The sequence below is a fragment of the Acomys russatus genome, chromosome 6 (genome assembly GCF_903995435.1).
Source record: "Acomys russatus chromosome 6, mAcoRus1.1, whole genome shotgun sequence".
Taxonomy (NCBI): domain Eukaryota; kingdom Metazoa; phylum Chordata; class Mammalia; order Rodentia; family Muridae; genus Acomys; species Acomys russatus.
In genome coordinates this window covers 65293146-65306443 of record NC_067142.1, presented here as the reverse complement: position 1 = coordinate 65306443, position 13298 = coordinate 65293146, and the positions used below count along the sequence as shown (strand labels likewise).

General features: G+C 41.8%; 1 protein-coding gene across 1 annotated transcript in view; it reads left to right on the top strand.

Annotated features, from left to right (window-relative positions):
• Window positions 1–12839, top strand: part of Nuf2 (NUF2 component of NDC80 kinetochore complex) — a 28476-nt gene extending 15637 nt beyond the window's left edge. The window contains exons 10-14 of the mRNA XM_051147810.1: window positions 1579–1716; window positions 4403–4543; window positions 5402–5577; window positions 6885–7020; window positions 12695–12839. Of these exons, the coding sequence (XP_051003767.1) occupies window positions 1579–1716; window positions 4403–4543; window positions 5402–5577; window positions 6885–7020; window positions 12695–12829 (726 nt within the window). The 3' untranslated portion in view covers window positions 12830–12839. The remainder of the gene's footprint in view (window positions 1–1578; window positions 1717–4402; window positions 4544–5401; window positions 5578–6884; window positions 7021–12694) is intronic.
• The last annotated feature ends 459 nt before the right edge of the window (window positions 12840–13298 follow it).

Genomic DNA, 13298 nt, shown 5'->3' with positions numbered 1-13298 from the left:
TTACCTGCGAGATAGTTAGTAGTTCTCCTCCATCATCGTTTCCTCTCAAAATCAAACCCATTTTAACTTTCTTCAGTTTAAATACGGAAACCATTATAAAAGAAAAAAACATTGACATATGTAAATGTATGAAGAAAGCAAAAAGCACCTAAAGTTTCATGTATATACACACATCTATATAAAGCTATATATTTATATATATCATATCTACAGCATATAAAGACTAATTTTGTAATATACATAGGTCTGTGTACTTTTCCACAGATGGTGCTATCCTCAACCAGTCTCAGCTTCACACACACCCTGAATAGTACAGTGTAGATAGTTGTCAGGAGCTTCAGAATAGCTGCTTCTCATATCAGTGGCTGCATAATATGTTTGATGTATATGCATTCTATTATATATATTATATATTTTTCACTCTCTTGATAGACTTCCATATTGCTTTTAATTTTTTGTTAATTTTATATAGCTATATGTATGCTGTAAATATGTACATTTGTTCATCAGTCTCTCCTAAAGTACTAATATGGGGATTTAAGGAAATACACATTTAAAAATTGGCTCATGGTGCCAAACTCACATTTAGAAAGATTATGGTTTCCATTTTTAGCAACAAAATAGAGGTGTATCTATTTCCCTATACTCTTGCTGAAAATGAATGTTTTCAGTTTTTACATTTTTAGAAATTTTTTTCACTCTCATGGGAAAATCTCATTTTAGTTTGGCTTCTTTTATTCTAGTGATTTTTGGCCATCTTCACAGTTCTTCTGTAAAGTAGGCTGTTTGTATAGGAGGCTCACTGTATTTATATGTGCATTTGTTTTTAAATTGTTTAGTCACAGTTTTAATGTCACTGCTCTCTTGGGTATGTTGTTTATTCGGGAGGCAGGAAAGACATGGTGTGGGGAGAGCAAACTTCCTGGAGCTAACCCTCTCCCTCACCATGTAGGTAAGTTGCCAGACTTGGCAGCCAGCACCCTCGCCTATTGAGCTATTTTACCAGCCCAGGAACATTTTTTAAGTTAAAAATTTTAGAAAAATTATGCAAGCCTTACATACAATAATTTTTTTTTCGTAGAATACTAAAGAACACATACAAGAGATTTCAAATGTAGAGAAAGGCTTCCTTTTCTCAGCCCACCTTGCCTGACCACCTCTCCTTCTTCATGTTTTTGTGTTGCACACATACCTTAGGTGCCACTACTTTGGGTACCAGGGGAACTCTAGCCAGGTCACACAGTTAATATAAAAACACATCAAATACACAATTTAGTGTTGCATGTCCTTGTGTTGCTCACAGAAGGGATGTAGAGGAAATAGGAGTTTTCAAGGGTCCACGGATGTTCTTGGAATAGGATGCTACGGCACCTTAGGGCGTCCATTTTGATCTCAGAAACACCACCAAGGCCATTGTCACACTGAGGAGCTTGATCTGTAGCTAGAGCCTGGAAGCAGGCCAGGGTGGGCAGGAGTCAGCTTACCCCGTGACAACAGACTGAGCCTAAGTTGTTCTGTCATTAATGGTTAGTAACCAGTTTACTGTCCTACCTGAATGGTAAAAACATTTCTCAACAGAATGAACTAAAGTTGTCAGTGGTTTCTTTGAAAGAAGTTCAAGACAGCTTGAAAAGCAAAATTGTGGACTCTCCAGAGAAGGTGAAAAACTATAAAGAGAAGATGAAAGACACGGTCCAGAAGCTCCGGAATTCTAGGGTAGGTCCCTTTGTCGGCTCTTACTGTCTGAATTATCTAGTATCTATACAGATCTTTTTCTTGACTGTATTTACTTGTTTCTGACTTGTGTGGGGTGGAGGGGAAGAAATGTGACTACGAGACAGCTGTTGAATCACACTATGGCTCTAAAGCTTTGTTCTGGTGGTCTAGTGGAAATGCTGTGTTCTTGTGGGAATCAATCACTTAATTTCAGATGAGAAAGGTATTAAACAAGTTTACAAATGATTAATAAAAATAACCATGTGGACTATGCGTTTATAAAGTGCGTGTGTTGGTGAGCATGGGGGATATATGGCAAATCTTTGTTTCTCCTCATCATTTTGCTTCAAATATAAAACTTCAGTAAAAAGATAAAAAGTTTTAACATCAGCATTAAAAAATATAGAGGATGCTTTGAAAGAACTCAATGAGAGAACTCGGTTTATATTGGGGCAATCCCGTAGGAGAAGGGAGTGCAACTTTGTCTTAGCATCTAATCATTCAAGGCAGAAGAAATGTGTTCAAGGCCAGGCGCTACTTTGAGAGGTGGACTAGGGTGGGGCAGGACAAAATTAGAGGTGGGCAGATAGTTTCTTTCTTGAAGCAGGTAAAAAGAAATTCTATCCTTATTATCCAAGTAATTCTTGATAATAAAAATAGTTACTAATAATAGAGAAAAAATCATCAGAACAGAAATGGGAGCCTAGAAATAGATTTAGGGACTTAGGGGGTATGGCTGGCTTATTTAAAAACAGTTCTGATGGATCTGGGGGTATAGCTAAGTGTTAGGTAGGGTGCTTGCTCTGCATGGGGAGGCCTGGGTCTGGCCTCCAGGAGAAAACAGATGGGCTATTTGTGAAAATAAACCCTTATAAGAATTAGAAATATAAAATCTTAACAGATTTAGAACATTTATATAATCTTTTACCAAACAGAACACATGCACTCCACCCCCACATTCTGACTATATAGCCCAGACTAACCTGGAACTCCTGATTCTCCTGTCTTAGCCTCCTGAGGACTTAGAGTATAGGCTAAATGTCTTTAAATTAACTTGAAAACCAAAAGCCTGGAGGGAAAGGATCCACTAAAACACATTTTCTGTGCCTATGTCATGGTCTGGTTGGTTTTTGTCAACTTGACACAAATCTAGACATATCTGGGAAGAGATACTCTGAGCTGAGGACTTGCCTCCATCACACTGGCCAGGAGGCAAGTCTATGGGCAATTTCTGGATTAATGATGGATGTGAGAGAGCCCAACTCACTGAGTGCTGTGTTACCCATGGGCAGGTAAGTCCTGCATCTTATATTTTAGAAAAGCAGGCTGAACAAGCCAGTAAGCAGTGTTCCATGGCTCTGCTTCAGTTCCTGCCTTGATATCCCTTTTGACGGATTGTAAGATGTAAGCTGAAAGAAACCCTTTCCTCCCTGTTTCTTTTAATTTTATGTATGTATGTATGTATGTATGTATGTATGTATGTATGTATGTATGTATGTGTGTGTATGTTTTGCCTGCATATATGTCTGTGTATCATGTGGGGCTGGTGCCTTTAGAAGCCAAAAGAGGGCATCAGATCCCCTGGGTTGAAGTTATCGACAGTTGTGAGTCACCAGGTGGATGCTGGGAATTGAACCCCAGGCCCTGGAAGAGCCAGTGCACTTAACCACTAAATCATCTCTCCAGACAACCCAGATTGCTTTATCACAGCAGCAGGAAGCAAACTAAAACTTTAAGGCAAAAGGATTTGATCTAGTATATACAGAGTGCTTACAAATTCGTGAGAGAGGGAAAGGGGGAGAAAGAGAGAGAGGGTGAGGTGGGAGAGGGAAAATGGAAAATGAGCAATAAGATTAGGTCTTTGATGAGAAGAAATGTAAGGTAAGGCAGGGAGTAACCTAGTGGCAAAGGAAAGATGTCTACATTGGTATGTGATGTAGTAAATATTATCTTTTATAATTTTAAAAGAGTAGTTTATCTTTTTAAAGAATCAGATGTTAATAATAGTTATTTAAACAAACAGAAAGATTATTAATAGATAATATGGCTTCCCTGTTGTATTCGGAAGTAGTTTGAGAATTAGCAGAGCAGCCTTTGGATTGCTTTGGTGGTGCTGAGAACAGAACCATAGGGCTTTGTAGGCACTAGACAACCATCTGCAAGCTAAGCTCTACCCCGCCAGAGTGAGCTCTTTCCCCACACATGAAGAACCTTTTCCAAATTAGCAGTGAATTGCCAGGTAGCAAAGTAGTGGTTGTTTTCTATGTTAAGAATATTTGGAGTTAAAAAGCATAATTAGGGGCCTGGATTAGCAGTTAAGAGCACTGGCTGCTCTTCCAGAGGAGATGGGTTCAGTGCCTAACACTTGCCTGTAACTCTGGTTCTGGAGGATCCAGTGCCCTTTTCTGGTCTCCTGGGCACTAGGCTTGCATATGGTGCACAAGGCATACATGCAGGCAAAGCAGACATACACATAAAAGCAGTAAATAGGTATAATTTTAAAAGAGGCGTCATTATGTGCTTGATGCGTAGCAGTAATAGTGCCTTGCTACTGACCAAGAAACTTAACTGTTGTACATTCTTGAGCTTTCGTAGCAAATGCAGAAATTATAGAAAAGCAAACAAATTGACCTTGCGGTTTCATAAAAGAGAACATCAACCTGGTCTTTTTTCCTCCCTCCTAAAGCAAGAAGTGATGGAGAAGTATGAGGTGTACAGAGATTCTGTGGATTGCCTGCCTTCCTGTCAGCTGGAGGTGCAGCTGTACCAAAAGAAAATCCAGGACATTGCAGATAACAGGGAGAAACTAAGCAGTATCTTAAAAGAGGTTTGTATGGTGCAGTGTTTCTGTCGTGAGTTTGTGATGGGCTGTTTCAGGGCTTTGGATTTGCTTTCACCGTTTCTTATTGTCTTCCCAAAGAAAACTGGGTTGTTCTCTAGTAGTGCGTGCTGAGGAACAAGGTGCCTGCCCCTAGCCATCAGGGTGTCACGACATAGTGTAACCTACAGGTGAAATGGCTATGCATCAGCATGGCACCTGGTGGTACATGTTTTGGCATATAGTAATGCGTATTTTAGCTTGTCCTAACAGATATGATCACTTACCTTCAGTGTCATCAATCCCCAACTTACTGCCCAGCACTGCACCTAGGCTTAATAGAGATGTCAAGCTTACGCAGTCTCCCCCGAATGATGAGTGGTAGCATTGCCATTTGGGTTTCTCAGATGCTTGAAATCATTTTCACATCTTAATCCCAGCCACTCACAGTATCACTAACATTACAGTACCGTTTGTTGTTTTTGAGAGAGAGAAAGGAGTGCAGGGCTAGGAGGTTTTCTTTTCCTACCACGTCATCTTATCCACCATCTGGGGTCACAGGGCAGATCTGCTTCTGGTTTTAAGGTCTGCCCTTCTCTCTTCTAGCACCTTAGCCCCACACCAGCACTCAGCTTCGGGCCTTGCTGCTAGGTACGTGTCCCTCCTCAGTTCCTCTGGTGGACCAGCCTCCCTGCTGCCTGGGCACCTTCCTCTTGTACGGCTGTGTTTCCTTACTGAGCTTTCTGAGCCCGAAGACTTACCCCATTTCAAAACTGTCTTATTCTAGCTCACCGTAGAAAACCTTTTGAATTTGTTTCTAAACCCTGGTTGGTTGTGTTGACTTTAAATATTCTTCATAAAACACAGAGCCTGAACTTGGAGGACGAAATGGAAAGTGATTCATCGGAACTAAAGAAACTGAAGACTGAAGAAAATTCACTCAAGAGACTGATGACTGTCAAGAAGGAGAAGCTTGCCACTACTCAGCTCAAGATAAACAAGAAGCAGGAGGATGTGAAGCAGTACAAGCGAACAGTGATCGAGTACGAGCGTGACTGCAGGACAGTGGTTAGGACACGGTCAGGGACAGCTCAGGACAGTGGTTAGGACACGGTCAGGGACAGCTCAGGACAGTGGTTAGGACACGGTCAGGGACAGCTCAGGACAGTGGTTAGGACACGGTCAGGGACAGCTCAGGACAGTGGTTAGGACACGGTCAGGGACAGCTCAGGACAGTGGTTAGGACACGGTCAGGGACAGCTCAGGACAGTGGTTAGGACACGGTCAGGGACAGCTCAGGACAGTGGTTAGGACACGGTCAGGGACAGCTCAGGACAGTGGTTAGGACACGGTCAGGGACAGCTCAGGACAGTGGTTAGGACACGGTCACGGACAGCTCAGGACAGTGGTTAGGACACGGTCAGGGACAGCTCAGGACAGTGGTTAGGACACGGTCAGGGACAGCTCACAGGCGCTCAGAGCTGCTGTCTTAAAAAAAGAATTCTGCCTCTAGTGATACCTATAATTCAGTCTATATGTTGAAAGAGGATGAAGGTTGTTTATTTGGTGTTTCTCAGCTTGTTTGTTGTCTTTTGAGACACATAGTTCCAATTCCTTTGTGTTAATCTTGAAAGGGTTTGGGATTCTAGTGTTTACTTCAGTATATTTGAGACATGGAAACCTAGGGGAAAATGCATTAGGAAAAAAATTAGTATTATTTGGTAAAAATGGACACTTTGCTAAATTCTTTTGCAGTATGTTGAGGTATTTCTTTCACTGGTAGAGTCTCCTTGTCAATCCTAAGGATGTGCCTTTAGAATATGTGCCTCAGATATGTCTAGGATGTCATTCCTCACATCCTTAAGCATGGCATTGGGACTGAGTATTTTCATGCAGATGAAAGGAAAGACAGAACCTCAGGTCTGTGAATTTGTTGCCAAATATACAAAAAGTTGTACTAGTCCACATTCCACTAACAGTGCACACTGGGGCACTGTAGCTGAGCCTCCATTTGAAAGATGAGGCTTTGAGGGCTGGAGTGTAGATCAGTGGGGGAACACTTGTCTACTATGTGCCAGGCTATAGCCTTGATCTTCAGCTCTGCAAAATAAAGCAAACAAAAAGAACAGCATCGAGGGAAGCAGTGCACTCACCATGAGCCGTGCTTAGCCACAGTGCATCGCACTGTGTGGGCCTTTGTGGTATTGTCTGATTGTTTTTATGTCTAGCAAGGTTCTGGGCTTGTGGAGCAAGTGCTGACACATGATGGCTCTGAATCCACTAGTAGGGTCTTTGGTTGAGTTTTTTTAATGCTTAAGAGAATTATGTCAGGTGTCTCTTCTCCCTTTAGAGATTGCAATAAAGTTCAAGAAAAGAGAGGTGCTGTCTATGAGCAAGTAACCACCACTAATCAAGAGATCCAGAAGATTAAATCTGGGATTCAGCAACTAAAAGATGCTGCGAAAAGGGAGAAGCTGAAGTCTCAGGTGCGTGCTCCTAAGAGAGTCCATGAGTTTAAACCATAAATGATGTCACCCAGGACAGGGTTTTGAGTTCCCTGGGTTAGAACTTGATCCCACGGGCCCTTCGCTTTTATCTCCATGGGTAGCACCACTCTGGGTACCCTTTGTCGATACCCAGACATGGGCACTTTTGCACGCGCACGTCCTCCATGCCTTTTTTCCTTACTTGCCTTTTAGCACATCACAGAATCGCGTTCTTTGGGGTAAGAGAAGTTGCTTAATGAAGGTTCTGAAGTCCCTAGGTAGATGGACTCCACTCATAGCTTTTAGTAACATCTCTAAAAGTATTTGACTAAAAATAGCCACAGCTCTTTATTCAGAATCCTCAGGCCTCTTTTTTCACTCATCTCCATCTTCCTGTTTCTGAAGCAGCCTGGTTTGTGATAGTTGTGCTCTCGTGACCACAGTTTCTTACTGTCCACACAGTCTGTGAGGATGAGCTACTTCGTTCTCCTTCCTTAAACAATCAGCTGGTATTGCATGCTGTAAGTGTAGTCACGGAACTGGTTATTAGCAGATTAAAACTAGCAACTAGCTCAAATTTGAGCTGTTAATCACAAAAGATGCCAAGCTACCTTGTTTTCCTGTTAGCTCTGTGCCCATGTGTCTCACCAGTAATACCAGACCTTGCCTGCCAATACCATTCATGCTTTAAAACTCAGCACGGAATATGAAACCATTCCTAGAATGGCCTGGGGTATAGTTGGCTTCCCATAAATGTTTATAAAGTTGAAAGAGCATCAAACACTTGTCTTAAAACTAGCTGTGTGTTAGAATTCAGTGAGGACATTTGAAATGAAGAAGCCCCTCCCAAATACATTGAATTAGAATCTCAACAATAGGCCCTACCCCTTAATTGAGTTGTCTATTTATCTCTAGAATAGGATGGCATTTGAGAGCCACTGATGGGCTCTGTGTAATTGTAATTGTTTTCTGTAGATAGAGCTCATAACCACACAAGCTGTTCTACTACAGCTGTAGTTGTTAAAATGTTATTTCTCATTCGGAATTTAAAATATTCAGTGTCTATACTCTGGTGCACTGAGATCTTCCCTCTGGAATAATGTATTCTTTTCAATAGCCCATAAGATAATGGTTCTGTGTCCTTTAGTCTGTCATTTCGGCTTAGCAGCTCTCCAGCCGGTCTATGTATGCTTAATATTCAGATTCATTGTTAGCTTGTTCATAGTTACTGTTTCTTACCTGTCGTGATTTTCTTTGTATAAGCTAGTACTAACCAGTCTTCCCAAGTAGTGCTGTGGCCCCAGCTGTTCACTGAGCCTTGTTTTGGGGGCTGGGTTGTCAGCGGCAGCATCTCGCCTTCTGTTCATATTCAAATTATGATCAGTTAAAGACTACACCTTCTTCTCTTGCAGCTCTGCCAAGTTGTTTTTTCACCGTACCATACAGTGATGAAATGATTGCTGTCAATTCAAGATCGTAGTATTATATCCTGTAGGCTTAATTATATTTCTTTCAACCTAGATTCCCAAAATGCCAAGATCAGTGCAAATCTTGTCCACACTAATTATTTCTCATTGTGTGGTGTCAGTGGCAAATTTGAGCAGCATGCCTTTTTCTCCAGGATGAAAGAAAGCATTGAGTGGAACTAGGTCCTGGCTGCAGTGTCACACTCCTCCAGAGTGCACAGCGTTACTGCAGAGCTCTAGGCCAGTGGTGCCGCTTGCTGTGTCGTTCTCCCCTTACCCAGTCTGCTGACATTCATTTACTCCTCAGCAGCCGAGAATGACTGGGAGAGCATGGAGAGCTCGAGTACGTTTGCTCAAAGAGTTCTCTTCAGTTCTTTTTATAGCCACCCTCACTGATTGTCAGAGTAGCGTCACACAGACTGCTGGACTCGAGTCACCCCTGCCCTGCTTTCCCTGTCACGTAGGTAGTTCCTTCTGCTTCCAGCTTCAGGTTCCTCACCTATTTGGACAGCTCTAAAGATCTGTTACCTGCTCTAACCAGTCACACCAAAAATAATGTTAGGTTCAAAATCCTCCCTATCTGTCCTCCTCTTCACTCCACCCCTCACCTCGTTTCTTCCATCCAGTGTCTTTATAAACTTTTAGAATATTTGATATATTTCTAAGATGAAATTTTTTATATTTCTCATCATTTTATATCACAAGGAATTGACATTTTGGACTTACTGGAGATAACCCTGGCCTTCAGACCCACGAAGTTAATTTTATGATTTTTTTTTCCTCACTGATACTGTTGATAATCAGCCCATTTTATTCACACATTCATAACATAATTTTATAAGGTCCAGTTTCTTCCTTGACTCTGATTTTTCTATTTGAAATCTCTGCATTGAGTACTTAGTAGAGTCAACTTTATCTTTCTAAAATAACTTTTGAATAGTGTACTTTCTTGTTAAATCAGCATCTCCCTATTTTCCTGTTGTGTATAGATACATTCATAATGAATGGATCACCTAGTTTCTAGTCGGTTTTTAACAATAGTGTATGCATTGCTAGATAGCATGGTCCCAGTTAGCTGAGGAGTCGAGTTGAAGAGAAGCCTCTAAGAAGTTTTGCGTGAGCAAGTCATTTCTGTCATTTAAATCCAATGGCTATTACACTTGAGGTCATGGTATACTACAGAGTTAGGGACAAAGCCAGCGTGGTGCTGTCACAGACACACAGATCAGTAGACAGAGTACAAGATCTAGACACAGACCATGTAGCTACAGCCAGCCACAATAGTCAGTGAAGGAAAGCCAGCCACATGTAGAAGAGTGAAACTAGACTCTTACCTCTCACCCCACACCAAAACCAAGCTCCTTAGACTGTAACACAAGACATGAAATTCTGAAACTGGTAAAGGAAAAACTAGGGAGTACTTAAAGATATAGGCTTAGGTAAGGCCTTTCTGCTTCAGATTTTGCTTGCTCAGGAATAAGACTGACATTCACAGACACTACCTTGTGAGGTCATAAGCCTTCCACAGAACAGCAGGACTGTCCACCACATGAAACAGCCCACAGAAAGGGGAAAGGCCTGCTAGCTGTACCTGACAGTAGGGACAAACCTAGAGCATGCGAGGGATTCAGAACACTGAAAACACATGTATGTAAGCCGAGAAACTGAACAGAGTTCTCAAAAGAAGTATGAATCACCAATACATGTTTTTAAAAGTGTTCAACATCCTTTCCCATCAGGGAAATGCAAATTAAAGCTGAGGCACCATCTCATCCCAGTCAGAATGACTATCTGTAAGAAAATAATCGGCATCAAATACTGGCAAGAGTGTGAAAAGAAGAAGCCCTTTAAATTTTATTTAATTTTAATTTTAACATATAAAATTTAGTTACAAGATTGATGTGCTCTTTTGAAAAATTATTATATGTATGAGCACATATCACAGTTCATGCTTGGAGATCAGGGTACAGCTTTGTGGAGTTGGCTCACTCTTTCACCATGTCATGAGGTTTTGGACATCAAACTCAGGTTGCCAGGCTTGCACGACTAAGCTTTTTTGCTGGTTTACTGGTCTGAAGGACCCCTATTCAGTGTTCATGGGACTGTACAGTGGTGCAGCCACCATGATACCAGTGTGGGGTGCCTCGACTCATCCTAGACATTGACCTACAAAGTAATGGTGGTTCCTGATAATGTGGTCCATGCACACAGTAAGTTATTATTTGTCCATAAATAAAGAAAATTGTATACATATAGATGCTAGGTGAGCGACCCATGCCAGAAAGACAAGACCCATGTGTTCTAAGTTTTGTATGTATATATTTATGTGGAGTGAGTGTGTGTAAATACTCGGATCTAGAAAAGGGTGCATGAGCGGGAACAAGGAAGCTTTGAGGGAGAGGGTTGGGTAGGGTGGTAGATAGAACACAAGGGATATCAGTGGAGCAGGAAGTACCCACAGTGGTAGGTTTCAGTAGGGACTAGGGGTTAGGGAATGGGGAGAGGAGAGAATCAGGGCCAACAAAAGTGTATTTGTGTAAGTGAATGAAATATAGAGAACAAGGTATATCTTCCGTGTAACTTCATCTGATTTCTCCCATGTGTCCGATTCTCATTTCTCGTTTACTACGGGCTTCTAATCATTTCCAGATAGCCTGGCTCTGCTCTTCCACATGGTGTGTTCCTGCTGCATGTGGCTCATGTCTGGTCGTTACATGTGGCTTAGCTATGGAGTGCTGTGCCTGCATGAGCCTCGTTGCCAGTGCTCAGTGCTTAGAGTAGTCTACGTGTTCCTGTGTGGTGCAGTGTGTGCTTTCATCTGCCATTGTCCTGTGCACAGAAAAAAAAAAACTATATAATAATGATGATGATGAATAAACTATTAGTATTAGAGACCAGTATTGAGATTTTTGAGACAGGATTTCCCTGTGTAACCCTTGCTGTCCTGGAATTCACTGCAGAACAAGTAGGCCTCGCGTTCACAGAGATCTCCCAGCCTTTGCCTCCTGAGCGCTGGGTTAAAGGTGTGCGGCATCATGCCTGGCTTCCTTCCAACAATATATTTTGATTCATGGATTAAAATGCATGTGGGATCAGTGGATAGTGTTGGATATAAAAGTCCATGAATATTGTAAAAATTTAAATTTCTCAAATTTCACAATGAAGTAATCAGACCAACACTCATATAAAACATCACTAGGGTCGTGCTCTATGGTTTCCCTTCCCGTAGCTAAGGGGTAGGTAGGCACTGTGGCCCTGAGCCCTTGATGTGTGTCTAGTGCAATTGAGGAGCTAATGGAACTTTGAATTTAATCTAAATTCTTGTACATTTAAATAGTATGATATGGCCAGTGCTTCTATATTGAACAGCACTGATTGACCTAGACTTGGATTTTCTTTACATCCCCAGCACTCTGCTTTGCCTTTAAAAGTGTATGGCTTTACAGTAACTTTTTCTATGCGAGCTGTCGTGAACTGGTAAAAACTTCCACTTGTGTGTGGACAGTCATTTGGATATTCTAAAATGCATAGCATGGAGAAAGCTACATCCCGTCCTTTTTAGCACCCTGGAGTGTGCTCAGGGAATTGCCTGTGAGTTTGCTTCTGATAGTGTGCTGCTGGATTTGGACTTCTGTTGTACTTCTTGCGCCTCCGAGGAGGTGACTAGTTCCTCCTTGGAAGTGTGTTTATTCCTAGGAGAAAAGCATTGCATTGGCATACTGAAGTGTTCGGCTGTGTATTTGCACACTGTATTTTTTATTTTATTTTATTTTTATTTTTTTAGCTACACCTGGTTTTGATGGTTTCTCGAAAGTGATTTCTACCTAACCTATTCAGCTTTCTTTCTTTCTTTCTTTTTTATTTTTTTCTATTCAGCTTTCTTGTTTGTGGGAATAAACACGTAGCCCAGTGGAACTAGGAACTTAAATTGATCTATAGCCATTGGATGTGCTGATTGCTTAAAACAGCATTCATACGAGCCAGTCAGTAATGAACTTGATCTTTCTTATATGATTTAAATAAAGCTTTCAGAAACTTTTTTTTTCTTGATGGTTCATAGTGTATCACAGCTGTAGTCTTTGATCCTGCTTAGAAATCTAAGCTGTCCCAACCTTGTATTAAAACTATACGAATGGCCACTGGAATAGTTTCAACTCGGTGTTAGGCCCGGCTGTCACATGGAGTGATTCTTTGTCATTTGTCCTTAGGAAATCTTTGTAAACTTAAAAAGCGCCCTGGAGAAGTACCATGAGGGCATTGAGAAGGCGACGGAGGAGTGCTGCACTAGAATCGACGAGAAGACTGCCGAGCTGCAGAGGAGGATGTTCAGAGTGCCGCCCTGATCAGCAGTCAGCTCCCCGCAGACGGCCTGCTGCCTTTCTGTCTCTGTTCAGCGTGGGTATACTGAAACGAATAGAAATCCCAGTGATACCAGCTAACTAATGTGGTCCCATTGGCCCGCATTTGTCTTTCTGACTTTTTATGTGATGATGTGCTTTGTGTGTTTTTTCCTTGGTGCTGGGGATAGAACTCAGGGTCTTGCAGGCTACACTGAGCTGCTTCCCCAGCCTCCAGCATGCCATGTATTATAGGAGTTGCTGCAATTAGAATAACTTGTACAGCTTCCATGTCCCTACTCTGTCTCTTTGTTATGTCCTGGTTGGAATAAACAGAAAGTTCCTGAGGTCTGTGGGTTTCCTACTGTTGTTGTGGATGTTGTGACGTTGCTGGCATTGCGTTGCCATGTCGCTGAGCCTGCGTGTGTTCTACACATCTTGATTGCATGCACAATTGATTCTCGTGCATCCAGCT